At 37.8% G+C, this 27,756-nt stretch overlaps 2 protein-coding genes across 3 annotated transcripts in view; one reads left to right on the top strand and one right to left on the bottom strand.

Moving 5' to 3' along the window:
* LOC110827142 (uncharacterized) overlaps positions 1-2,575 on the bottom strand; it is a 95,491-nt gene extending 92,916 nt beyond the window's left edge. Inside the window, exon 1 of one of the 2 annotated variants that reach the window (XM_087353206.1) lies at positions 1,393-2,575. In XM_087353206.1, coding sequence (XP_087209332.1) covers positions 1,393-1,636 — 244 coding nt within the window. In that variant the 5' untranslated portion in view covers positions 1,637-2,575. The remainder of the gene's footprint in view (positions 1-1,392) is intronic. The other variant, XM_087353207.1, reaches the window with a different exon arrangement.
* The window catches only part of LOC147873178 (uncharacterized), a 300,974-nt gene extending 274,954 nt beyond the window's left edge, over positions 1-26,020 (top strand). The window contains exon 5 of the mRNA XM_087353215.1: positions 25,922-26,020. Coding sequence (XP_087209341.1) covers positions 25,922-25,972 — 51 coding nt within the window. The 3' untranslated portion in view covers positions 25,973-26,020. The remainder of the gene's footprint in view (positions 1-25,921) is intronic.
* Positions 26,021-27,756: the final 1,736 nt, after the last annotated feature.

The following is a 27,756-nucleotide window of genomic DNA, read 5'->3' as shown; positions in this document are numbered from 1 at the left end:
TAATATTAATACTAAAATATCTTTATATATGACAGAGACTCATTACATAAAATACCTGCCAGTCAGTGTTACTGCGGTCATAATTTGAAGCTGGATTTTAGCTGCTGCGTAGTTGTAACATCGCTGACAGCCAGGCGGAACAGTTCTGCACGAGTTTCATTACTTTGACAGTAATTAATATTCCATTGTGATGTCACAAGCGACTCATTTTAATCTGCATTTATGATTTGAAATAGCACTTATGATCAGGTAGTTACTTGACTCGAAGCATTTGCGTGTGAAAGAGAATATCATATGACATAAACACATAAAACCCTTTTCTTGATTGTCAGCTAAAGGGAAATAGTTGTATTAATAGCCCTGAGTTCGTGTCTCCACGTGAGGAAAGAAGTTGGTATTTTTTTTTGTACGTAAATAAATTTATGTAGCCTGTCGGATTGTCTAATACAATTTTTAAAGTTAAGTGGCACTATCAATGTAGTCTAATTCTCGGGTATGAGGAATAATTTTCGTAAGCGGCTGCTTAAATAAGAATCATGTTATGAGAATCAACGTGTTTCTCCTTACTTCTAATTATAAACTATGTGCAAAGTGTTAAAATGCGATAGAAATTAAAAAGATAGAGTTTATCCTTCAGCAGAACTGAGGTTGGTCTTCAGCTGATTGCGAAGTTGTAGGCCTGCTACAAAAAAGGATATTGTGGATTGAGCAGACTAAACGTTTGTGCCAGAAGTAGCCTGTGTTTTAACTGGCTCTTGGAATTGCGAAGCAACATAAATATTTATGACTTGAAGAACATGTTAATTATTTATATTATCTGATTCCACTGTCATAACATAGCGCAAATCAATGATAGGGACTTATAAATTAATCTTCCGTTACCTAATAAAGCCATTGTGGTTAGAGGCCTGTAGGTTCGTAATGGTTACCGCTGCTTCTCATCCTTGTTTTGTCGCCGTTATTCTGTTTTTTTTCTATTCTAATCGTTTAATCTTAATAATCAAACTGATTACACTATTTATCACCGACTTGGTTAATGTAGCCTATTTGCTTTCTCTACAAGTCAACTCAGCAATAACGCGCCCAGCATTTGTAACATTCGAAATATTTACATCGATTCATACAGGAAGAGCCGACTGATTATTCTTATGAACCCTTCGTACAAGAACAGTAGGGTCTAGACCTTCAATTAGACCACAGTACTTTATCTTGTGTTCAGTAGCCTACTGGCTCTACGCTACGTGATGTCTAGACTGTAGCTGATCTACATTTTAAGGATACGTCTCAAAATCCATCGATTTTGGCTGTACTAATTACTTTATATTATCGTGGCTGACGTGATGATTGTAAACTACGTATTTAGAGGATTATTTATATAAAATAACTGTGTACCTTCACATTTTCCTTTGGGGGTGACGACCCTGAAAGCGCTGCTCGATTCTCCAGAGGATGTAGCCCCTCCGGATCGCGCAACCCCCGTTTCTTTGAGCAGTTTTAGGAGTCCGGCGCTGGACGAGGCGACGCTGGCGGGAAGGACAAGCCCGCTGGCCGCCGGACTCGAGGGCGATGGGTCCTGCCGGGACTTCACCGTGATACTGAAGTCCAGAGGCATCGGAGCGGGTACTGACACTTCCATCGCTATAACCACGTTGAAAATTGTCGACAAAAATTTACTCTGTGATCCACTACCTTGAGTATCACATTATCTTCACCTGCCTTTGTCTGTATGATACATTCACAAATATCCTTAATCTATGTGATAATCAGTTCCATTGGATCGCTCGTTAAATGATGAGGCATCAGTGACTTAATTCACACGTAAAAGGTAATTTGTCGGCGACAAATGAATGAGAAATATGGGTCTCTTTTCTTCCTGTTAGTTTTAAAGATGCCACTTGCCAAGTAAACAGTGTTAACATCAACACAGCACACACTTGCCCTGATTTGCCAGAAGTTATTAATTTAATGTATTTATAATTACCCTATGATGTCGTAAAATAGTCAGCTATACTAACAAGTGCGTTCCCCATTTTATTCTTTGCATTACGAATAGTTTTAATGTCTGTCCTTGGAATTTCGTGCTGGTTAATTCTGCTTCAATTAAAGAGTCCCCGACTATCATGTCCACTGGAATGTTCGGTAAAACAGGAAATATTTCTAAATTTTAGCACATCTTTCACGATTTCCTTCCTTGATGTCACCCACGCGATAATGTTGAGGCGACTGTTGATGACGTTGGTGGTTGTGATGGTGACGTTGAATGTTCTTGAAGATTTCGTTAAACCACCGCTCTCTTAATAGTTCGTGGAGTCACTGTTGGCTTTTACACCACCCAAGTACAAACCATCTTCTGGCTGGCCCATTATTCCTAATCCCCTCACAATCTTGATGTTAGGGTTCATTTCTATGGTTGATATCACAGGAACTTGGTCTCTATGAAGTTCTTCGTCGTCTGTGTAGTTTGGCATAATCTCGTGTAGACAGATAACCACTTTTGGAGCTGTGGATGACGTACCACCCACCGCAAAGTACGTCAACAGATTGTCACTCTCGTTACACGACGTAGACTTCTGCAGTTGGCGGAGGGGTGAGACGAGGAGGGGGGGGGGCGGCAGGGAATCCCAACTCTGGCAGTGGTTGTCTGTCTAGGCCATGGACCAACCCATACCTCTGCATCCAATCATACCCATATGATTACATAAAATTGCGAATTTTATTTCTGGTTAATTAGGCAGTTCACTAATTATTAATGCTGTGGAAGTTTGTCAATTAATTATTGATGGTATCAAGATTTGGGTGATGAAGAAGTCGTTATTATTTGTTACTCTTACATTTAAACAAAGTAGTTTTCCTCGAAATAAATGTATCTGTTATTTGTATTGATTATAGAAATTAGTTTTTTGTTATAATAGTAAATTGTAACATGAACAGTATCGCGAATTTTTCTTCCACACCAATAAGATCGATCTGGCAAAAGCTGTGCGCGGGTTTCTCCAGGATTGGTGGTCGAGGTTTTGGGGAGATTACACCGGAGTTTCTGATAGGATTGCAGCTCTGTTGAATGCCACGCCTACCGGTCTCAGACTTCCTCCCTGCTGCCCTTCCACCCATGTGATACGGTGTGGTGATAAAACGTTCTAGTTGTTTGAAAACGTGAGAGTGTGGCGGTGAGGGGACAGGAGATTCGTACCGGAGTTCCCCCACTTCTCCCCCCCACGAGGACGACTTTGGCGCACGGTCAGTAGGTGATGTGAGATGGACGGCTGGCATCAGCGATTGTTACATGCACTCAGCCGTCGCTTGGCAACGTGGTAGGACTGCAGCGTGCCGACACATGACTACAAATCACTTTACACCCTTCATTTTAACGATGAGTTGTTCTGTATTAAATTCAGAAGCAAATTGTTTGTGATGAGATAGTATTACACCATATGGATATGGTATTTTTATTAATGAAATTTTGAAGTTTTCCGTTTGGATAAAAAACGCGTATTTATGAACTCGGTTTGAGATGCAGACTCCGTATATATTTGCAGATAAGAAGGGGCAGCCAAAAGGTTTGCTTACTCTTCTAATAATGGTAGGCCGAAAGATGTTTATGGAAACATGTTAAGAGAATTTCAGAACTCACAACAGTGTTATAAAATCATTAAGGATGTCAATGTAATATTTAAACCACAAAATAAATAGTAGAAATACATAATGTACAAAAATCATTCCCTTTAAAAAACAATTCAAATCAAGTATTTGAATTTTAGTTGCTGATGGATATGGCCAGTCTGAAAGTGTTAATAGTTAGTGTTAATGCTAACCGGTTGTCCTATATTCGAAAATTCGAGATTGGTAAATCACCTGTCGTCCATTCCAGTTTAGGTGGTAAGGTAACTGAAACTGCGAAGTTTAACGCAAATCACTGCGCGCGAGCCATTCGCCTGACAGCTGAAGCCAGATATCATAAGCACATACAATCAGTTGTGGGCTGTCATGACACGGTAGATAAAGATCAATGATCGAGCACGTGTTGCCGTTATAATTTGAAGAGATCTGCCAGCTACGTCCATCTCACCATCTACCTGCCAAAGTTCCATTTTAATATTGTAACTTACTTCCATCTTTTTCTTGGTCTTATAAGTGACGTCTCACCGTCACATGTGTTTATATCGTTACGTGACAGAATACAACTGGTACTGGCTTTTATGCAGACGACTAGGAAAGGCGTTTGGATTCTGGGATATAAACTCGAATCGGTATTTATGAAGACAGTGTATGTGTGTGTAAGGAGTCTAAGTCAGTTGTATGCAACAGGCGTCTGAGAATCTGAATGAACTTTATAACTGTCTGAGCGATTTTGAGCTTCTCGTGAAGAACTATTCTCCACGGAGTTCGTAGCTACTCAGAAATGTAAGAGATTATGTACTAACGAGCTATAAATACAAAGGAACAGACCTTCTCATCTGTGCAAAGAAAATAATCTCTAGGGATCATAAACTCGTCACGTCAGAAGGGAATGCATTAGTACCTGTTTCTAAGTAAGAGAAAAATAATTTTATGATTCTTATAAAAACTAAATCCTCCTACTTTATACATTTCCATAGAGCTGCTTCAAATCTCTCCAATAAATCCGCATATGTGGACTTATCTGAATGTACGAGCACCCTATGATAACAAAAGGTGAATTGCTGTTCTGAAATTACTTTCCAACACTTGTGAAAATACAGAGGAAAGATTTCGTTAATTCTACTTACAATCCAAGTGGGAATTAACGCTAGTGCCATAGGAAATGAGTTTTTCGTGGGGATTGTTTTGTTTTTCTGTTGGCTGATTCCAATCTAAAAGGGAGCCTGTTTTTGTGTCTGTGAACAAGCGAACGGCTATTTTAGCTTAAAAAATACAATGGAGGATGAGTTAGACTAAAGGATGTTATTTTCTCTTCCTTTAAAAATCATTTTCACCTCTAAAAGATTTGCTTTCTAAATCAACAGCCGAAAGCTTTTCATCCCATCCCTCGCTTTTTCCAGACTGTGAAGGTGCAGATGAATGTTAATCCTCTTTGTGTTCTGCAGCGCACAGCGGAACTTTGCAGAAAGATAGAATGGGCCGAGGGAAGAAACCCCAGAAAAATTAGACTTATTTCAAGGACCTAATTTCGTACAAAAGTTCTAAAAAGCAAACCAATAACGTATGACTTTCAAAGTGGTTGGATAACGTAGAAATGACTGCGTTAGATCGACGCGTTTAACAATTTAAAGCACAGTGGTAACTGTATGTACCATTACTCTAACATCAAATAACCCCTAATTTTAATCACACAGTGTATTTGCGAGGTTCGCGTGATTCTAGGAGTAAAACGTGGTCATTTCCTTAAACAGCATGCACCATGTGATTATTCTAATACGAAATGAATATTTAAAAATCGGATTTGAAATTCTAACGGCGAAGAAGATTTAAATGTAGGCCTTCTGGGTGGACTTGTAGGTAGATAACAACGTTTCGGAAGAACATACTGCTTCGACTTTCATGGTTGAAGGTGAAGGTAGTTTGTTCACCCAAACGTTGGGATCTACTTAAAAGTCCACATGGCTTTTCAAACCAGATCACCAACATTTACTTTTTAAATATTGGTTAGGTGAGCTTCGTTCTTTAAAAATTTAGCTGTAGTGAAGAAGGCTCCTTAATGTAACTCCAGGAATTTGGTCCAGTTTATTTACATAATCAGACAGCAGGGCCGCTTGCTTGTTGACCGTTCATGTATAGGCTATTAATTAATTTTGGTATTTGGAATTCTTATTAAGATTCGAACATAATTAAAATGAATTGAATTAAATGCTTAAGAGAAAAGGCATCTAAGTAGGATGCTGAACATTGAGGGCCTGAGTTAAGATTCCAGAGCGTTTTTTTAGTAAGTCTACAGAAAATTTTTCAACATCTCCGAAACTTCAGAAAGACGAACGTTTTATAAGTTTGTACAGCAGAGACAAACAATTATTATTTAATCGCGGGCCGGAAAAACTCGCAAGAAAAATTCAGTAGTCAGAAACTTTTTAAATAGCTATTAATTATTCCCACATACTAAACACACTTTAAAGACAAGCCTATATCATAGTGCATAAAGGTCGAATTAATAATTATTCGTTTATGGGGCCCTTAATTGTAATCCGTATTCTCAGGCACACATTACAGCGAATCTAGAGCGAATTCCGTCCGACTTTCTCACACCGCTTGTAGTTACAAACAAAAATGAAAATTCTTGTATGGAGGGAATTCAAATTTTGAATCTTCCTCAAAATATCCATTTTATCTATTTTCTTTTATTGCGATCGAAGTATTTTCCTTATAGTACCTTCTGTAATCCTACATGAAGAATGAAAACTTAACATTTATACGAGAAAGAACGGCTTTGTTAGTTAGTTGGTTAACTAGTTTATTGGTTACTTATTACGAAGATGAGAAATGCATACAGAACCTTTGGTGGTAAGCCTGAAGGGCCCAGACCCTGAGAAAATCTAGGCGTAGTTATTAGGATAGACTATTAAAATTATTTAAGAGAAATATATTTGAATGTTGTGGATTAGAGTAATCTGGCTCAGGACCGTTGGTGGGCTGTTGTGAACAAGGTAATGAACTTTCTGGTTTCATAAACTATTCGGTGTTTCTTGACTAGCTCAGCGTATTATTAGTAGGATATAATAAGACGAAACATCCCCTAGTAAACAGTTGTGAATTTCTGTACGTTTCTTCAGCCTGCTGTTGGCGTTGTCTGCAGTTTCTGACGAGGGATCCATTTCGGTAGCTCTGGAGAACGTCTGTTCGCTAATGATGATTACGCGTCACAGGCCTGTGATCACAGTGACAGAAAGTGGCGCGTGCTACGTAACAGGAAGACAGTGAGTGACCATCACTGTTTTGCAAACAGATCACCTTTTTACGAAGCAAACTGCGTGTAAGAGAGAAATACAGGCTTAAGATGAATTTTCAATTTAGAGTAATGTATGACCCTAACTCTTTGAAGCTGAGTCTCCTTGAGAAAATAGTAGTCACTCGCCTAGTCACGAAATTTCCTATCTTCTATGGAACCCGAAAGTACATTACCATTTTCACAAACACTTCATTTTATAACTTAATGATTTACGAACTGGTTCCGATTATTAAACCTAAAGACAGCGATCTAAATGTATGTTAGGGAATTATTAGGCCCATAGAATTTTTTCTAAGGATACGTCGAACGACGTTCAGGTTGTGACATTAAGTCGACTTGTGAAATCGACAGTATCGATCATAAGCACTTCATAACGCAATCACGAGTTCTAAAAATGAAATGATTGAAATAATTATATAAATGTAAATAAAGCTGTTTTACCATTGACATTTGGTGAGTGTTACTACGTTTAAAAAAACAGCCTTCTTACTTCAGGCTATGCAGTGTGGGCCTGTGCAGGCTATGATTAGAAAATTAGTCCTGTTGGAAATCATTTTCTGAAACTGTTGCCAACAAATTGTTCTGAATGTTTCAAGTGAATCATAATCAGAATACTTTAAGGAAAATTTTAGTTTTAGGAAAATGGAAGGGTCACATGAAGACTAATAAAATGAGCAGTCGTGATACCAAATCCACTTCTCCGCCCAGAAATTTTATTTTTACCTGAATGCTCTATTGTAAATGTTCCAAAACCCGGAAAGTAGATCATTTGGTTGACATCGTTCAGAAGGAACAAATTTGTAAAGAAACTTCATTTAACAGAAAGCAAATCTAAATTATTTTAACTTTTGATCTTGATATTCAGCCTTTCTTCTGCCACGGATACTCAGCACTTTCCTAATGGAGACTTGTCTGTCATTCTGGAGAACCCGTCTCCTTATCATCATCCACTACTTTTTCAATCTGGTCTGTTTGTTCCAACAGTCTAGCGCAAAAGTGTGAGAACTTATTTATAATATTGTTGTCGTCGCTGAAACGCTTGTTCCGCTGCTGCTGAATTTTGTACAGGCTATTAAGGGAGGGTGACATACACATGAGCTGTAATGCAGACTGTCTGGAGAGAAAAAAGGGTTTTTAGTAAGTAGGCTATCGTAATCTGCATAGGTTTTCCATCCAGTCGTCGACATAAAACCGTTTGACGTTTGGACGGGTAGTCTATTCTAGCAGGCGGAATAAAAATATTCAATTCATAATTACGATATAACTTATATTTATGCACATGAAATTAAAATACTCTGTATCAACTGCATTTGTTATACAGCGTAGAATCATAAGAAAATATGATTTTATACTGTGAATTTTGAAGGAGTAGCCTATGGAGGAACGATATTTTTGGATATCAGATGTGACGAGTGTATGAACGTTTTTCTTCCTGTAACAACGATCACTTAACCGAACCATTTTCATGAAAAGGTAGCACTATAAACTTGTGTTTGCCAGGTACGCGGTAAAGGCAAAACTATTCCTGGTGCTTAACCTTGCATTGGTAACCAGTGAATGAAAGACTGGATGGGCCTCAGAGCCGGTTTGGATGGTGCGAGACAATGTGTAATTTATCTTTTAGGTGTTACAAGACAACAACTTTTGGGAAGTTGATTATACTTCCGTTATCAGGTAAAATGTTGGACTCCCTGGTCTATCTATATGGTGGACAAAATAAAAAAGAACGGTTTAAAACAACGAGGGCTTATTGCAAAGAACATTTCCCACCTCTGCCGGCATTGAAGTCTGGTTGTGCCGGGATTGTTCTTTGAAATAGATTATGATCGCACACTTCCAAATACTTATCGATTCACATAGTTACTTCATACTTTACAACCTCTGCAGTTGAAACAGCGTAGTTCAGTATCGTGAAATCAATTCATCAGCGCGTCCAGATTGGATGATTTATTTCCTTTTTGCTGTTATATCTGCCTATACACTGCATAAAGTGGATGCGAATATAATGATAAAATCATAATTGCTGTAGTCGTCATTAAGCTTGTCATACCAACATTATGATGTGTGGCGGGAGGTTTTTATCTCGTTATTTTGTACGCGTCCAAATTTGCTTTAAAATGATAGACACCCATAATGCACTGCAAATCACACTCATGCAATCTATCATGTCTGCACGGTACCGCTTTCACGACATGTGATCGATTATTCGGCTAGGCTGTGATTACTCCTGAGTAGATTTAATTTACATCGTATTTTAAATTTGCATCGAATGTCCTTGAAATGGACTTTTAAGAATTATTGGTGTGTGCAGTTGACAGAAGGATATAATTGAGATTATTGGGGAAGGAATGGAATTTTTAAAAATAAGTAAAGAGAAATACAGAACAGGTGATTAACATTATATGGGCTAGTATATGACTGCAAAATGAAATATGCCCAAAAAGAATATTGGATGTGGTGTCTACGGAAAGAAAACAGCGTGGACTTTATAGAGGAAATTAGAGAGACGACGTGTAAGATGCCACTAAATCCGGAAGATTTCTAAGCAGGCTAGAAGGAGATAGTAAAGAAAAGCCTATTGTCTTCTGGGTTTTTACGCCGTGCAGTTTGGTAGACGTTTATCGACGTTTCAAATGTGCATGCTCCTTCCATTATCAGTACGCGGCTTACTTATCGTCCTAATGATGGAAGCAGCAAGTACTGCATGGCGTAAGAACCCAGAAGACAGCGATCTTCATACTATTCAACCTGGAAACCTCAAATCTCATAATGGTAAATAAGTATGAAAAATGGAAATAGGAATTTAGTGAAAAGCGTAGTAAATTTGATAGCAAAATTTAGGCTATAACTAGTAATATAAAGCCCAATATTTTGTGTTCTTAGTTTCTCCTGATAAATACAAAGGCAGTGTTTTAAAAATATTAGTATGAAATCGATTATGATTGTTTTTCAACCCTCTTTTTTTCACAGCGTACCCTAAAGACGTAATAATATCAAAATGGATTATTTAATCAGTGTCATTGACGAGATTGGTGAAGCGGTAATGTAGACACATGAGAGGTGCATGACTCAAATATCGCCCGGGTCTCTCATTCGTCCTGAGATGTTTGTATGTTTCTCCGCAGTCTCTACAGACGAAACTTGAGGTAGTACCTTCAAACATGTCAAAGCCATGTTCTTCCAAATATTTTTATACTCACCATTAAAATCATCATACCATCACATTCGAAGCTGTAGAATATAATCTCTGTAGTCGAAAGAGTGTTGCTAAATAAACTTACAATATATTTCCGATTTATCCTTTAGTTATATGCATTCAGCACCACGTAACTTATGTAATTGTTAAAGCATTGTTAAATAAACCAAACATTATTACTGTCACTCACAGTAGCGACACTGCAGTCCAGTGTCCACTTGTTACACCTCTGATTCGGAGACGCAGTGGATTGAGCTGTAATATTAGTGTGACAATTAAACAAGATGGGCCCATTCGTTTGCAGCGGCTCCAGGGGAGTCCACTTGCACCCCTATCATCAGCCTCCCAGCGGGGTGTAACTCACACCCCTGACCCTAAGCAATGAAGTGAACGACGGACGAGTTGTTCTGGCAGCCACCCTTCGCTCTCCGCACGGCCGCGATCCAATTGTCAATTGTTCAGGGGCATGATGTCATCACTTATACCCTCCGACACTCTATATAATGGCAGGGGTGCGCAAATTTCAAATTACCCCCCATCTTATGATTGTGACGTTAGCGAAAACAAATGATGTGAGAATACAAAGTTCCTTTCGCTGTTATTTTGAAGTAGACGTTTATGATACACTGTGCATTACGGTGCAATAATACTGTTATCTGTTAACGTTCGGCTGATTACTTACAAAAATCGCAAATATTTAGTGTTTGTGATGACCTTCAAAGAGACTGCTAGATGATGAAGCTGATGCGGGGAATTAAATTGTGTTTACCCAATATGACTTCCACATTGGAACGAGTGGACATACAGACCTACAATTATACACCCTTACTCACAAAAACGTATACTATCTATAGACACGGTACAATGGCGGGCTGTTGTGAACACGGTAATGAACATATGGGCTTCATAAAAGACGGAGACTTTCTTGACTAGGTGAGGAATTATTCGATTTTTAAGAACTCTACTCTGTTGAGTTAATTATATTTTATCCACATGAATAAATGTACCAGGTGAAGTAGAAACGCAGAGCACAATATTGGAATATAGGAATATTGAAGTAAAGCTCTATATATTCTTAACATTTTCACTAGATTGAGCTAAGCTACTTCGTTCCCTGGAACAGAGCCCCGTTGCTATACCATAGGTGATTTAGTGGCTCTCAGAGTTATTATGGAGAAAAATTGTACCCTGCCAGGTATTGAACCCCGATTGTTCATTCGGTAGTCAGTCAGTTTTATCACTGAGCTGTCATGACGCATACCTGTATAATTATATACAGTGTATTAAAATTATCAGCAAGTCTACACAGGTCTACACTTTTCAAAGCAGATCTACAAAAATATAAGAATAGCGTTATACAGGTAGCCCTCGATTTACGCCGGAGATGCGTTCCTGGACTAACCGGCGTAAACGGAACCGGCGTAAATTGAAACTCTTTTATAATGTAAATCAATGGGAATTCAATGACATTGAAGATTAATATAAGGGCATTACATTTAACGCTCTGAAATAATGTAAATAAAATAAGGGAATTTAAAAAATATATTTTATACACTTTCAATCGGCAATTCGTTGGTCTCCGCGATTGACTGCGGTTCTTTCATGTGATTGATGTGTACAGTCATATCTGCTGTTATGCGACAGTTGCATTCATATAAGACGCCGACCTATAGAAAATCGCGTAGTAAAAATAATCCCGGTACCTCCGCAGAGATTAAATTAGTCCTTTGAAAGTTTAAAGCGCCAGAATGAAATCGAACAAACAGCTTTTACCGATTCATCGATCTCATTGGAGCAAATTCGCGTTAACGAAACATACGTAATTGCAGAGATGACTGTATTTATAATTTTTATTCAAAATTAGCGATGTAAGAATTACGATTTAGTATAAGAATCAGTACGAGAAACATTGTAAAACGTTATAAATAATAGTAAAAAATATTTTTTTCACTTTTTGACTTTCTGGTGTCAAAATCGGCGTAATTCTGAATCGGCGCAAATCGAGGGCTACCTGTATTGGCATTCGTGATATTGTGGGATGTGACGTCGTGTGGTCTTCTAGGTGATTACCAGTGTATCGCCTCCTTCTTCAGGATCGTTTCACCGTGAAGACTGAAACTGTTGTAAGCACCCAGCGGGCTACACGGCGTCACAAAAAATCTCATATAGTCCTTTATTCCTGTGCTTCTTCAGTACGTTTATGCGAAATATTAAAACAGACCTTATAGGATGAACCAAATATAAATATCTGCTTTGAAGTCCGTTGTACTGGACAAACCGACAGGACGAGAGAGCATATATATCCTCCCTTTCTCTTAGACGTGTACGGGCGCAATGGTTTTAGGGTGGAGGAAGTCAGAAGCGTGATTTTTGACCCACGCGATGGACGCAGAGGTGATGAGTCTGCAGTAAAATGAATTTGCCAAATGTCGTAAAACGTGTCCATTATGAACTGCAAATCTTGATCTCAAATTCGGAGAGATGGGGGGCTGGGTAATTAATCCCATGGAGCAAGATTCTTGTAAATAAGGTAATAATCATTATTCGAAACATTTCTTGCCATTTTATGAAATCTGATGTTCGTCACTATGCACACAAAAGCCAATCACTGGTCCGTATTCTGAGTAGAGTTATCCGGTCCACATCATCGATTGTCTGTTTCAACATTAATCTTCTGTCTTTGTCTGTGCCTTTCAAGTGCTGTCTTCTCTTCAGGTTTCCTTACTAATATTTTGTGCCTATTTTTTATTTCCCGCATGCGTGCTATAAATTGCATACATTTAATCCTCTGTTTTAGCACACTTTTCTTGTTGTATGGCCTACTTGCTTTGTGAAAGAGAAAATATTGAAACTCTTAGGATGATGAAGTCATCAGGATGAGAAGGTGGGGCATGTAGTATACATGGGATTAATGAGAAATTAATACAAAATATTAGTCGGAATACCTGAAGGGAGAGATTACTCAGGAGACCTACTAGTAGCCTATGTCGGACGATAAAATTAAAGTGCTTCTTAAACATGATATTATTTAAACGGATTTTATCGGTCTTAGAACACGGACCAGTGGTGGCTCCTGTGAACACTGTAATGAACCTTAAGCTTCCACAAAGACGGAGAATTTATTGATTAACTGAGCAACTAATAGCTTCTTAAGAAGGACCCTGCTCAGTGGTTTTAGTTTGTTTTCCCACCTGCACACTTTCGTGAGTTTTGTAGCAATATAAAAATGTGGAAGAAACAAGTGAACTTAACGCGTTTGTTTGTAAGAAGCGCGGACACCCCTGCAGTCAGCCGTATGGCTGGCTCAGACAAGTGGGTGGACGCCCGTCTCAATAGGAGATAATTATCGCACGGTCCCTATGTGCAACGTGCCAGTCTGACATCACATCGTGCCAGGTGGTCGACGGGGGTACGAACCAGAGTCTGATTCACCGACCAAACTAACGCACGTTTGACCCGCATTCCATAGGTCCCTAGATCAGATCTCAGTGCGGGTTACTTTAATGTATTTATGACGAGAACCAGAATAGTAACTTAACATCTTTTAAACACAGGAGCGGACGTAATATTAAAATGTGGGTTTGTGGGCTGGTATCTGATATCTACAGATGACGTGTACTACTGAAAACGATATTGAATCTTTGGGTTTTATAAAAGACGGGATTTCTTGAGCAGATGGACTGTTGGCTCTTCAAGAAGGACTCTGCTTCTTGGAGGTTGTTCTTGTTGTCTTCTTTCGTTTTACATTCAGCTATTATATATTTTTATATATTGTAATATATTTTGAAACTTCATACGTGAAATTCTTGATCCTCCAAACAATCATATTGCTTGTACTTTAATTAGGCGTAGGCATATAAATGAAATAATGTCCTAAGTTTAACCTTCAGCTTGCAAGAGACCCATATGCTTGGCTGTTGCCGGGCATTTAAATAGCTCTGAAGGAACGACAATCAAGGAAAATAAAATCATTAAGCTAAGGTTAAAATCAGCCTAAAATAAACTCACCGAATTTTCGAGGTGCGTAAGAGATAGAGATCGATTTATCGTTTACCACGACATTACCGCCGTATCGCTAACTTGTCTTGAGTGGCACAGTTACTCACTAACACAGTTGCCTGGGACTACGTCATACCACGTCTCACAGTCTGCCGACACTTGACGGATCTCCGGCAAGATAACCAACCACACCAGGATCTCGTCGTGCTGACGTCATGAATTTTTGCAATATGGAAGAAGTATAATGAAAATGTTATGGGCCTGTGACATTTGTTGTTTCCAACATACGGTCTACATCAGACGCAGATGTCTTTGTGGTTTTGTTTCGAATTTCTTGGGACCTGCTTCTGTTTTAGTTGTTTGGTGGTGAACAAATTTGAGTGTTTAATTTCAGAGTACAGTCCGAAGTTCAAATCCTAATACTAAATGGTTAATATGGGATTTGTTGTCAGAGAAACAACACTGCATGCTTCATTCTATACTTGTTGTTTATTTTATAGGCAACACGGAGTTTTCCTCCGGGGTCTTCCCCGGTTTCTCTGTGGCATCCAAACAATTACTCCATTCACACACAGAAGAAGGCAATGGCCAACCACTTCTGGATCATCTGCCAAGAACGTATATTAACAGGTCCCAGTCCGAGAAAAGGATGGAAGGATCTTGTTCATATGGACCTGTCGTCAGACAGAACACTAAATAAAATAAATAAAACCGTACCACATTCATAATGTAACAATGCAGATAAAATTTGGGGAACACAGTTCAAAATCATGTCTTTCAGTTTTATATTGTAAACAGCGAAGATTAAAATATAAGAAATTAGAAGCTTAACTGTAGTTTTCTGTAGTATGAAATACGGTCTCCAACCCTGAGGGTAGAATCGTGATTGAGGAGAAAATTTTGTCTTCGTAAGCAACAGAAGGCCGGAGACAATTACACAGGCACGTTCTGAGGATGATAAAATTAAGGTGTATGAAATGGATGTAACTTGTATGTGGCAGACAAGGGGGAGATGGGAAATGCGTATAGCATTCTGGTCAGAAAACCTGAAGGGGAGATACCACTTGTGAGACCTAAGCATAGATGGAGGAGGAATATTCCTATTTGAATGGAACTGAAATAAAAATCATCAGAGCTCTGATGATGGATCTCTGAAACGTCGGTAAACTTTTACCAGACTACACGGCGCAACAACCCAGAAAACAGCCATCTTCATCTAATGATAAACCCTGGACGCCGACCTTCGGTACGATAATCAAGACAAGGACTCCCGACGATGAAACAGGCATGCCAACAGCTCGTTGTCAGTGCAGTAATTACTTTCTGAGCGCTCGAGAGAATGCGGATGGGAGTGGTCAGTTTTGGATTTACGACTTGTAAGCAAAAGGTGTCGTGCTGAATCCTTTTGCAGAATCGGAATCATAAACTGTGTGAACTGATAAGAAATGTGCGATTTCAGAACGCGTGACGGCGGAAAGTAGTAAAAATAATATTTTTGTATTTCCTTCCGCCCAGTTAAGATTAACACGTTGCGCTCTTGAGGGAGATAAGTGGTTTCAATGACTGAATCGCCTATTAGGGTGAGATCATTTTTATTAGTACGTCATTGACAGACAGTAACTCTCAATTTCGTCTTAAAAACTGACTCCATGAAACAGTGTTGTCGTGAGGCTATTCAAGAAATTCCTCGAAGTTTTATTACCGTGTTCGCAAGAGCCCACCTATATTCCATATCCTGTGCAAGCTCAATCCAATCCACATCCTCACTGACTACTTTATCATTCAGTTGATTTTATACTGCACAATTCTGCATCGTAATTTGACAAGTATCTAACCATGTAGAGTGTACCAAATACGAGGCAAAATAAAACCGTTTTGTAAAGGTAATTATTGTTTTAGAGTATAAACCCATAAAATGTTGGCCTTGTCAGAATTATTATTTAGCTTCCAGTTTGGCGGCGATGACTAACAAACAATAAGGGCTATGGATATGAAATTTTATATGAATATAGATGATATATGAAGTATTCTTTATAACTTAACAATTACAAATATGGCGACATTACAAAACATTGAGATATATATCTTACAGATTCAACACAGATAAATGTGTGATTAGGTAAAAAGTTCTTTCAGCAAAGATGATGATGATCATAATAATGACGATGATAATAATACTAATATCACTCTTTATGTAACATATTTTCGGTAGGAAGCTATAGAAAGTGATTATCCTACAAAATGATGCCCAGAAAATTGACACGTTAACCCAACGGCCAATTTGCGTATTATTTTTGGGCTATGAATTTATATTGATTAAATATAGTCTTAAGAATAGAAGACTTACAGTACTGAAACTTAGAGTCGAGAGAATGAAACAAAGTCTGTAAGTAGCATAAATAATGCTGACAAATATATGAAAAAATATTTAAAGTCTTCAAGAAGAGAATAGAATTTATGAGGTCTGACCGGGACCTCGTGTTTAATTAGCAGTCCGTCGAATGAGTATAGTCGAAGCAAATTATGTCATTAATATTTCTGGTAAATTAAGAATTTGGGTTACGTCAGTGAATCAGGGCCGAATTATACAGCAGGATTGATATAGGCCTAGTTGGAATTTGAATGTTAGTCACATCTCATTTAATTAATAGCATCCTTAGAAAGTTCAACAATAAACCGAGACATATAGACGTACTTCGGGATGACAGGACGAGCAGGGGGACATACGACATTGCACCTATAAGGCGTTTATCGTGTTAAGTATACGCCTCCAAAACGCGCAACAATTTAACACACAATCCCCCAGACTTATCAGGAAGAACTGTTATCTCCTTTGGTTTTGATTGACTGTCCATAAACTGTATCTGTGTACGCTAGAAAATCAAACAGAAAGGGTGGTAGCAATATCAACATCTTCCATGGTTTCCAGGAATTAACATTTCTTAAAAGTAAGCTTAGATTTGTGTTTCAATAACGTATTCTGTTGAGGTTCAGAAGAGACTCAGACGGGTTGCACGTAGTCATGAAACCCACAATCACTATATTTGAGTCTCATCAGTAGCAAGGTGGTAGCAATACTGTTTCGTATTCGAGAGGTCCTGGCCTCGATTATTGGTTCAGAGGAAGGCTAGCTAAGCTTCTCAAGTGGGTCTCTGCTCCATGACGTTAGTTACAACTTAGATGTGGTGTGAAATGCTGGACACTCATTTCCAAATATGACCGAAATAAGTCTTTTACTAGATGCTAGTTTTGTGTCCGGATCTTGTGAACACGGAAATGAGCATCCAGTTTCTGTAAGAGGCGAGATTTTCTTCGTCCACTGAGCTACTGCCAGAGTCTCATGAAGAACTCCAGTCCTGGCTGAGAAGAATATTAATTTTGCTAGTACGTTTTCTTATTAAATAAGTGGATAATGTTAAAATGGATCTTAAAACAAATATGGTGTCTTATTTGTCTGGCTTTATGATCCTGTGACCACGTAATTAAATTTCGAGTTCCATGAAAGGCTGAAATTAATTGAGTAGCTGAGCTGGTAACAATTTCACAGTCATGACTGTTGTAAGAATTTAGCAAGTCCTGTTTGATAGAAATAATTCGTTATTTAGAAAACGTATTTGTCCTGTGGGTTTTTCTAAAACTACATTTAAGAAGGTCGATTCCTTAAAATGCGTATTTAACAAAACTGAGCCTGAAAGACTTCGCTAATTCTTTAAACGTCTTACTTAAACAATGAATCAAGCCAGACGGTCAGAATGGGGGCAGATTGCCCATCTAATGGAGTGTTGGGACCGAAGACTGATTATGATGAAGTTGAAGATGATACTCCATAGAGACAGTTTCCGGTATCTCCCGACAGAGCGGCACCACTGTCACTTAAATCTAGTTTGAGGAGGTCACTTTGTTGTATTAAATAGTTAGCAGCGAGATTTATGGTCCAGTAAGGGTAGCAGTACTTCATGCTCTGACGTCACATTCAATCCAGCGATGTCGGCGCCATTTCTACCACGGAAGTTCGTGGGCGCCGTGCGATGGGCTACTTAAACGCTTCTTGCATCTTACTCACTCACTTAGCTTATGTGATACGTCCAGGCCTACACAGCGCAAATAACGTGTGCCATAAGGGTGTCCTTTAGGCGGGGATTAATAGAAATGTAGCCATTAGTGAACTTGGAGCCAGAATAGTGTCACTCTGATGACATGGCTGTGTTATGTTTTTGGCACGGCTCGATGAATGTTAATGTGTGTTCAGCTACTGACTAAAGTCTTCGTTCTTTTGGCAACGAAAGAGTCCCGATTTGAAACCGTTTAAACTGACAAATTTGTACTGTATGTAGTAAGATTTTACTTAAATCCTACTAAATTTAATTACAACAGAGTGCAAGGCCGGGGTTTAATTTCCGCCTGAAGCAGCAATTTTTCCTATGGCTACGTGACCAAAATGGCTGTCGTTAAAACAGTGGAAATCGTAGTGCCTCAGATGCAGAGCGGTCGGAAAGTGAAGTCGTCCTCTCACCTCCATCCGGGACGGGTATATAACATTTGTAAAAAATCGATAATCGATCTTTTAGTTTTCCAGTCGTTTAATAGATCTTCTCTCGCCCCGTCAGTCTGCAGGTTAACATAAAAGCCTACGTCTGGATCTCCAAAGTGTCCTTCTACTTGCCTCACCCACCTGTCTACTGTAATTGTTTAATCGAAATAACACTTTGTTAAGAGTATTATAATTATTATGCTCCTTATTATGCAATTATCTTCAATTTCCTGTTTAATTTTTCGTTTGGCTCAAATATTATTTTCAGTGTCCTGTTTTTAAACGTCCTTAATTATATTCTTCTCTTAAGGAGATCAGGTTTTACACCCGTACAAAGCAACAGTTGAAATTGTATTTTTAAATATTCAATTCTTAGGGAAATTGAATATCACAATATGCCCTATGTCTGCTTTGCGAAGCATTCTGGCTTACTGGCGATAATTAACGAGTCATTCTAATTCTAAGTTAAAAAAACGTTGAGTTGTTTTAATGGGCCTGTTTGATTTTGATAAATCTACTAGATGACGAAACGTGGGTTGGCCGATGACTTGAATCCGTAACACTTTAGATCACTTAAATCTCCCGTGTTGTCGGTGCTTTTGTTCTTTTTATTCTTCAAAAATTATGCCGGTACTTGCATGTTGTAAAATAAATACATGAGAAATTTCGAAAGTTGGCTCTGCTCCATGTTCAAGTGATTGGTTGTCATTTTCTGTCAGATACTGTACTAAGCCAGTGCGAGTGAGACATATATACTCGTAGGTAACAAGGATCTGAAGAAATCTGAAGGTTTTGGGTGTTGGGTTTGACCTACAAACTAGATTTAACTAACTTTGGATATAGTCAAATGGAGATATTTTACATTAAATGTGGTGAATACGTTGCGTCCATAACAATTGTAAATTTCTTAAATAATTTTGTATGGGCCTTTCATTAAGCACTGCCATACAGCAGAAATGTAATTCGTTGATAAGCTACGTGAGGACTTTTGCTGCTTATTGAATCGTGTGTAGTTTGTGAAATCGGAAGCTAAGAACGCGCGTAAAGAGTGTTGGCTGAATGCAGCTGAGAGATACTGTTCTTGTATACACACGGAAAGCGTCCCGGTGAGATTTGCCACCACTGAAATCAAACTTCATGGAACGTAAAATTATGTCTACCAACTGCAAAATGGATCAACATAAAACGTGTTTTACTTAGAGCCAAATCCCGAGGAACTGCAGTTATGTTTCTTCAGTTCGTTTCGGTTTTCCTGTTCAAAAATTAAAGTACACAGGAGGTGTAGTCATGAATTTTGAAAAATAATTTTGAAAGCAGAAAGCTTCTTGTATACTCTCAGCATGAATATGTGTGTGTTATACGTTCCACGAATACTTAATGAAATCTAGCTTCGGACTGGACGACCGTGTTTCGATTTCCATCAAGGGCAGGAGGCATAGCAAACCTATAATTCTCACGCTTTCATGCAGTGCCTAAGCTAATACTGCGTGATCTAATCCCCCATTCCTTGACATGTTGTTTCGACACAAAGTAGTTACTTTATATGTATGTATAACATTACAAAGATTAGACTTGAAATATTTGTCTCAGGGAAATTTTACACTGAAGGTAATTAAAACTATAAAAAAATTTACATTACATTAAAATCCCGAATGGCATATTCCATATGGTTTATACATATTTCTCATATGATTTATTTTTATTTTGCATAACTCATTGACCTTTACTGTCATTTATACAAATATCCTTCTATTATTATAATTATAAATCTGATTTCCCATTCAAACGGCAACATTTACTACACCCTGTTAAATCCGGATATTACCTCAATTGGCTACTGAATAATATACGTAAGACTTGCAAATATAATAAAATTAATGATGGAAATCAATTCGGTATTTACCTGCATACGCCAGGCCACTGTTATTAAACTCTTCACCCCACATGAAATTTGGAATTGCTTATTGTACTTTGTTATAACGAACTACATGAAACATGTCCGAGGCTAACAAAACTAAGTGGTGTAGCAGATAGGATTTTTTCTTTTCTTCTTTTTTATTTGATGACTACAGCAGAATCCATTTTTGGAAGCACTGTAGTTTTATACACTAGAGCAGGGCGCTCCTTTCGGAGTTCCTAGGGGGGGTTGGTCAAGTTTGTAAAACGCAACCAACCTTGGTTAGTCCCGAAGGGGAGTTAGTTTAGTGTCTCATTCAAGTGTTTTTACTCTTGAGTAAGAAACTAAACTAACCCCCCCGAATGGGGGGTTTAAACACTTGACCAAAACACCGAAGGGATTTGGTTGCGTTTTAAAATCTTGAGTAAGACACTAAACTAACCCCCGTGTATAAACAAATATAAGGTGATATTGTTGATGACGTCATTTTTTGACAACGATGGCTAATCCTTTCGGAGCGCTTCTTGTAATCTGATATTTTACTTCTTTACGTCGCTGATCAGAGGCCAACAGTTCTTGGTTAGTCAACTTTCTATGTCCAAACCCACCCTTGCAATTCTTCTTTTTTTCTATTCTGTTTTTTGTTGAATAGTTCTGATGTTTTAGTTCTTTACGTCGCTGTTCAGAGGCCATCTGTTCTTGATCAGTCAACTTTCTACGTCCAGCAACACCATTGCTAATCTTCGTCTGTTTTTTCTTTTTCTTTTTTCTCTTCTGTTCTTGTTGTATACGTTTTTCTATGTTTATCAATGTAACTCTCCCTTCGTTTTTCTTTATTTATTAAATAGGTCTGATGGATTAGTTCTTTACGTCGCTTTTCAGAGGCCAACTGTTTTTGGTTAGTCAACTATCTACTTCCAACCCCACCCTTGCAAATCTTCGTCTGTTTTTCTACGTGTGTTATTAATATGGTCTCGTTTAACAATGTAAGTCTTCTTTCGCTTATCCTTATTTGTTAAATAGATCTGATGTTTTAGTTCTTTACGTCGCTGTTCAGAGGCCAACTGTTTTTGGTCAGACAACTTTCTACGTCCAATCCCACCCTTTCAAGTCTTCGTTTGTTTTCTTCTGCTCTTCTGTTCTTGTTCAATAAGTTTTTCTGCGTTTATCAATGCAAATCTCCCTTCGCTTTTCTCTACTTGTTAAGTAGGTCTGATATTTTAATTCTTTACGTCGCTGTTCAGAGGCCAATTGTTCTTGGTCACTCAACTTTCTACGTCCAACCCCACCCTTACAAATCTTCGTCTGCTTTTTTCCCCTTCTGTTCTTATTGAATACGTTTTTCTACGTTTATCGATGTAAGACTTCCTTCGCTTTTCTTTATTTCTTAAATATGTCTGATGTTGTAGTTCTTTACGTCACTGTTCAGAAGCCAACTGTTCTAGGTCAGTCAACTTTCTACATTTATCAATGTAAGTCTTCTTTCGCTTTTCTTTATTTCTTAAATAGGTCTCATGTTGTAGTTCTTTACGTCGCTGTTCAGAGGCCAACTGTTCTTGTTCAGTCAACTTTTTACGTCCAGCCCCACCCTTGCAAATCTTCGTCTCAAAATCGATCATAAAGTCAGTTTTTATAATAGTTTTCATAATCGTAATATATCGAATGAGTATCACTTTACCTTGTTGGAGTTGGTACTTCAAATACTTGATAACTTCTTCTTTCACTTTCCTGATGTTTTAGGACAACTGTTAGTCAATTTTTAACAATGCGACGTGCTGCTTCTGGAGCAGTGATAATGCGACTGACTTGATATTCTTTGATTTCCTTGTTGTGAAGCGTTATTTGTTTACTCGGCATTTTTGTGTCGACTTCAACAATGCCAACAGATATTTGTTTACACGGCATTGTTGTGTTCCACAACAATGCCGAGTAAACAAATATCTGTTGGCATTGTTGATGACGTCATTTTTTGACGACAAATTGGTTGAAGACAACGAGGAATCACAAATTTTTATAGTAAAGAAGATCAGACAATGGAAAAATTAAAAAGTGCAATTAAACAAAACTACAACTTTTATTGTTTTATTATTGGTGACGGTTCGATCACTGCTGTCTGCTTCAGATCGGCTTCATGATTCTGTGTACTGTGAAACTGTGAGCTCGGTCCACGTATCCATGTTTCAGAGAGCTCTCTCGAATATCACTTGTTTAATCTGTATATCGCAGCGTCAATCCGTGACCGAATCTCGATGATTGATCGGTTTATAAGCCAGTCGGTCCCCTTTGGTTGCAGACCGCCAGCTTTATCCGTCCTATATACGTATATCTCCTCTTTGCCTGCACAAATACTCCACACCATTATTTGTTCGCTGTCATGCAGATAAAAATTTGTCCTCTGTTACTGTATAAATTTTATTGTTAGTTGTACGTCAAGTATAAGCCGTGTCCTTATCTCCAAGAATTAATCCGAGATTTGCTGTGTGGAAGCTCTTTCCATCCGCTAGATGATGGTTCGCTTTTTCTCCTGACTTAAAATAATACGTCATAGACATCTGATATCGATTTTATTCGTCTAGCAAGTCTAGGTACAGCAGGCATTTCCACAATTTTCCGCACGCTTGAAAATACAAAACTGGGGTCGTGCTTCATTAAAGATCGTTACATCACCTTCTTTACTTTGTAATCAACACAATATGGCTGTCTTCTGGGACGCCGCATATTCTGGTAGATATTGACCAACGTTTCGTATTATTCTCTAAACGTTTGTGACAATGGTCGATTCATTATAGAATCAATATGTTCTACATTACCCATTATGTGAGGCATAGTTTATAATACGACGTTTCGGGAGTGTCGGTATAATGACAATCACCCGAAGACTGAAGTAGAACCAATTCAAACAATTTACAGTGTCTAACGTAGTTTTTCAGAAGAGCTTACTGCTTGTATCACCATGAAAATCGTCGCTGACAGCCCAGAAGACAGCCATCTTGATAATTGTAGCGAGAACCTTAAATCCCGCCTAATATTACTTTCCCTTTCCGTAAACATCGACTTAGAAAGTAGAGTTACAAACCACAACTGACCTACGCAGACTCTTTGATAATAAATCCAGACAGCATAAGCAAATATACTTTTTTATTGTGAGATCTTATTGCTTGGTATTTATTGCGTCTTCATTTAGTAATACTTTGTCGAGAATCTGGAGAAAACTGTTTAAGAGAGAAACTTAACAATTTGTTCCCTACACCAAATATAATTAGGGTGATAAGTTTTTGACAGAAGAATTATTGAATGGATCATAATGTTGTGTGCCGTCGATAAAAGTGTGATTCCTTGAGAATTAGTATATCCCTTTTATAAATAATGTAATTCTTACAACATGCATGGCAGTTACTCCTTATTAAAAATAGACTGTATGTTCGCGAACAACGTAACGAACCATCTGGTTCCATGAAGGACAAGTCATTTCTTAAGTAAGTAGACTATTACAGTTTCACAGTGAGGATCTTGTTCCATGAAGATATTTAAGTTTTAGAACGTAGGTATTCTGTTTCACTTGCTGTTCCTAGTACACAAATTATGCACAAGATTGAGTATTGTATGAAACGGGGATCCATGTATAAGCATTTTATTGCAACTGATCGGTTATAGGCTATACTCGAATAAACAATTATTAATTAAGCAGATTGATTCCTGTTGTATAGATTTTCTTCATAAAAATTGCCGTGTGATAATGATCGTAAAGCCTTCTTTTGCTGATCTCTAGTATTTTGGTATATGAAATATATCTTTTCGTGCCAGTATGCAAAATTATTAGCCATGTGTCTGTTATCACATTACATAATTGATAATTCTCTTTGTGTGGCTTATCTATTAGCATTATTATTATCAGCGTTATTTTTGTTACAAGTATGATTATTACAAAGAAAATTATTTTACGTTTTAGGTGTGAATCTTGTCTGTTGAGGGAGATTAGGGTCTCTAGTGGGCGAAATACTACCAAAGTCCAATTTAATTTAATTCTTAGTCAAGTTTAGTTTTGATTGCAAATAGTTGCTTGGTTGTGGTCAGTTGTACATTCTAGGTGTTGTTCAGTCTGTTAAAACTTTCCTTATTCGCCAGTCAACGAGGCAGGAACGCGGTATGGCTATCAATAATTACGTCAGAGTTCCGCCATTGCACCGTTGAACCCAAAAAGAAGGTTTACTCTCGTAAATTAGACTTAATGAAGTGTAAAGTCACAGAAGCGTGTAAGGACAGGAGTATTAATTGCTTACCAAAAACATGCATCATTTACATGAAGTCGCGGTAAATATTTGTTTTTTCCTATGCCCATACATAGCAGCTGTTCTGTCTGATGTGTTTAACAGGAAAATTATGTTTGTATGTTAATTTTTATACTACTTTTCCTCATACACGTGTTTTTAAAACATCTTTCGAAATATTTTATAAATTGGACTAACAAATTTTGGTGCATATTTGTTGTTTAAAATTTCCTAAATTTTTTAGCATTACCAGTAATAGAACACTTGTGAGTTCATATGATTGCAGATTAGATCTAAATATTTAATTGGTATAGAGAGATATCCTTGTATTTCTCTTGTAAGCGGGTTAGTAAAGTGACTACTCAACATTTGGAAGAACAGGTTTAATTCCTAATAGAGTCAGTAATATTATTCGTTAATCAGACATTTCAGACCGGCTGTGGTCTTTATTCTCTGGGGTCATTAGACAGACCATGACCTTGACCACCTAAATTCTGTGACGAGGTCTATACTTTTACCTTTGCCTCCACGCTTCCATACGCCTTCACAGTATTGTGCTTACGCACAGAGACAAATTCACCTTTTATGATTCTCTTACTAAACGAAATTTAAATAAGGAATAATGAAACAATTTTACTCTGTTTTCGTCTGATCCGCGCAGCACACTGGAGGAGTTAAATGAGAACTTGATAATTGTATGACCAGGTAAATAAATGGATGGGTGACTGATTGAACAATTGATTAAGAAGGTTGAACGGATAGAGGAGTGTGAGTAAATACGTTAGTGGTAACCGAGATCTAAAGAGCATACATAATGTGAAGAGGAACTTTGCTTCCTGGAAGACGATTACTGTAAAGAGAATAAATAAGGTTCTTTTAATTTATTTGGATTATTAGATTTTGAAAATTGTAAAAAATAATTAATTATCAAACTGCAATAGATAAGCCTGTTTTGCGAGTTCATTTCCCTTAATTAAAATGCCATTTTTAACCAAGAGCTATGAAATATTATGGATTAATTTCTTCATCAATGCTTGAAACATCAAGAAACATGGGTTCAGAAAGTAGAACATTGCCGATTAGAAATTATATGCGTTTCATGTCCACGTTTCAGATGTGCTTACTGCCTTCATCATTGTTCATCGCTCATCTGAAACGCCGGTGAACTTCTACCAGACTACAGAGCACAACATCACAGAGGACAGCCATCTTCCTTCGTGAGTACCTGAAAGCTTACATTTTTGAAACTGTATTTATTTATTTATTTATTCAGTTAATGTAGTAATTGCTTCTGGTCTGCTTACTGAAACGAGTATAATTCGTGGCTCGAATCTGTTTAGTTACTAGAGCTTGTGCTTAGATAACAAAGCAAAAATAAGGAACATAGTTCAAGCAGTAAACTAACAAGATTTAAGATTTATCTCATAAATCAGATACAGCATATTTAAACGGCAAGTCAGCAAAATAATACACATTCCACCCATTACAAATAGCAGATAAATAATACTGCCCATTCTTATTGCATGAAGACAAGGAAACCTTTACGACTTATTTCTAGACATAGAATAGACCTCCATAGGAATTTATAGGTTTGACACCGGCCATTAAACTAAAGATTTTCTTTTGTAAGACAAATATCTTTTTGCTGTTAGATTAATTACCCCCAAAGTTATTTAATACTTCATTATGGGGCGAAAGTATTCAAAATAGACAGATTTGAGTGTGTCAGCGTTGGTGATATGCAACATACAAATACTATGGATTTTGCTGAAGGACGGTCATTTGTGAACTCAGTGTTTTATTGTGTATTCCCGTCTTCACACAAAAGCCCAACTTTGGACCCTATCTTGTGCAAGAACAATCCAGCCCACTGCCTTGTAACCCGTTCTTTTAAAATATTATTCTCCCATCTACACGTAGATCTTCCATGTTATATTTTCCCTTTAAGTTTTCCTCTATATTTCTCATCTCCACAAAAAGTTGTCAAAGATTTGACCCAGATCCGAAGTCCTGTGTAACATTTTTACCATTCTATATTTACATCACTGGAATGGATTGTTAGTCCCTCCCGTCCAACCCAAAAGCTGGAGGACATCCCCATGTCGGCTGTCCGCGACTGCTTATTAATTATATTTGCAGCTACCCTCCATATCTGCAACCTGACAAGGGACCCGCTGAATAGAACCACATGATACAAAAATATAATAAATTCCCCGTTACTAGATCGGTAAGATCGTACACGTTGTAAAACTTCTCGCTTATATGAGTGAAGAACAAGATTTTGGCCTTCCTGTTGAGGATTTTCGACATACCCTCATTCTTTCCGTTCTAATGCCAAAGTTTTCTTGCCAGTTTTATTGCATTGTATCAATAGTTAGCAGATAACATTTTTAACTGATGAATATCGTTAAAGAATCTACCAACCTCTATGCAGACTAGGAGGCATATGTCTTGGTAATGGGGCGGTAAATTATAGAATTTGCTGTGTTTGGAATCCGTTCTTTCACCCACATTCACTGTTGGTTTTTGTATACCCCTGTAGATTCATCTAATCTTATCTAGTGAAGCCGTGTATTCCAAACACAAACCCTGTTGACAGCCTGTTCCTTGACGTTGTCTTACAAGTTGTTAACACTTTGCTTTTCTTTAAGTCCTTTTATGTTGCTTACAAAAATGTTTCATCAGAAATGTGAACAAATAAAGGTGAGTAAACTATAAAATTTATCCATGAACTTCCTGTGAATGTCTGTCAACCTTGGGGTCCAAGTTTACCTTTTATCATGGTTGTGTTGTTTCATAGGATGATCTGCGAAATGGATGCGTTTCTAATGTTGTTTTAAATCGTGATGTCCATCTGTAGCCTTATAAAGAAACTTGTTTTACACTTGGTGATGTTTCAAATGAAAGATTTTGCATTAAGTTATAATTTCTTTTGTCGTGTTTTATGTG

The sequence above is a fragment of the Zootermopsis nevadensis genome, unplaced genomic scaffold, assembly GCF_977971745.1.
Source record: "Zootermopsis nevadensis isolate Lab colony 2312 unplaced genomic scaffold, Znev_1.0 Znev_ptg000021l, whole genome shotgun sequence".
NCBI lineage: Eukaryota > Metazoa > Arthropoda > Insecta > Blattodea > Termopsidae > Zootermopsis > Zootermopsis nevadensis.
This window is presented reverse-complemented; position numbering and strand designations above follow the sequence as displayed.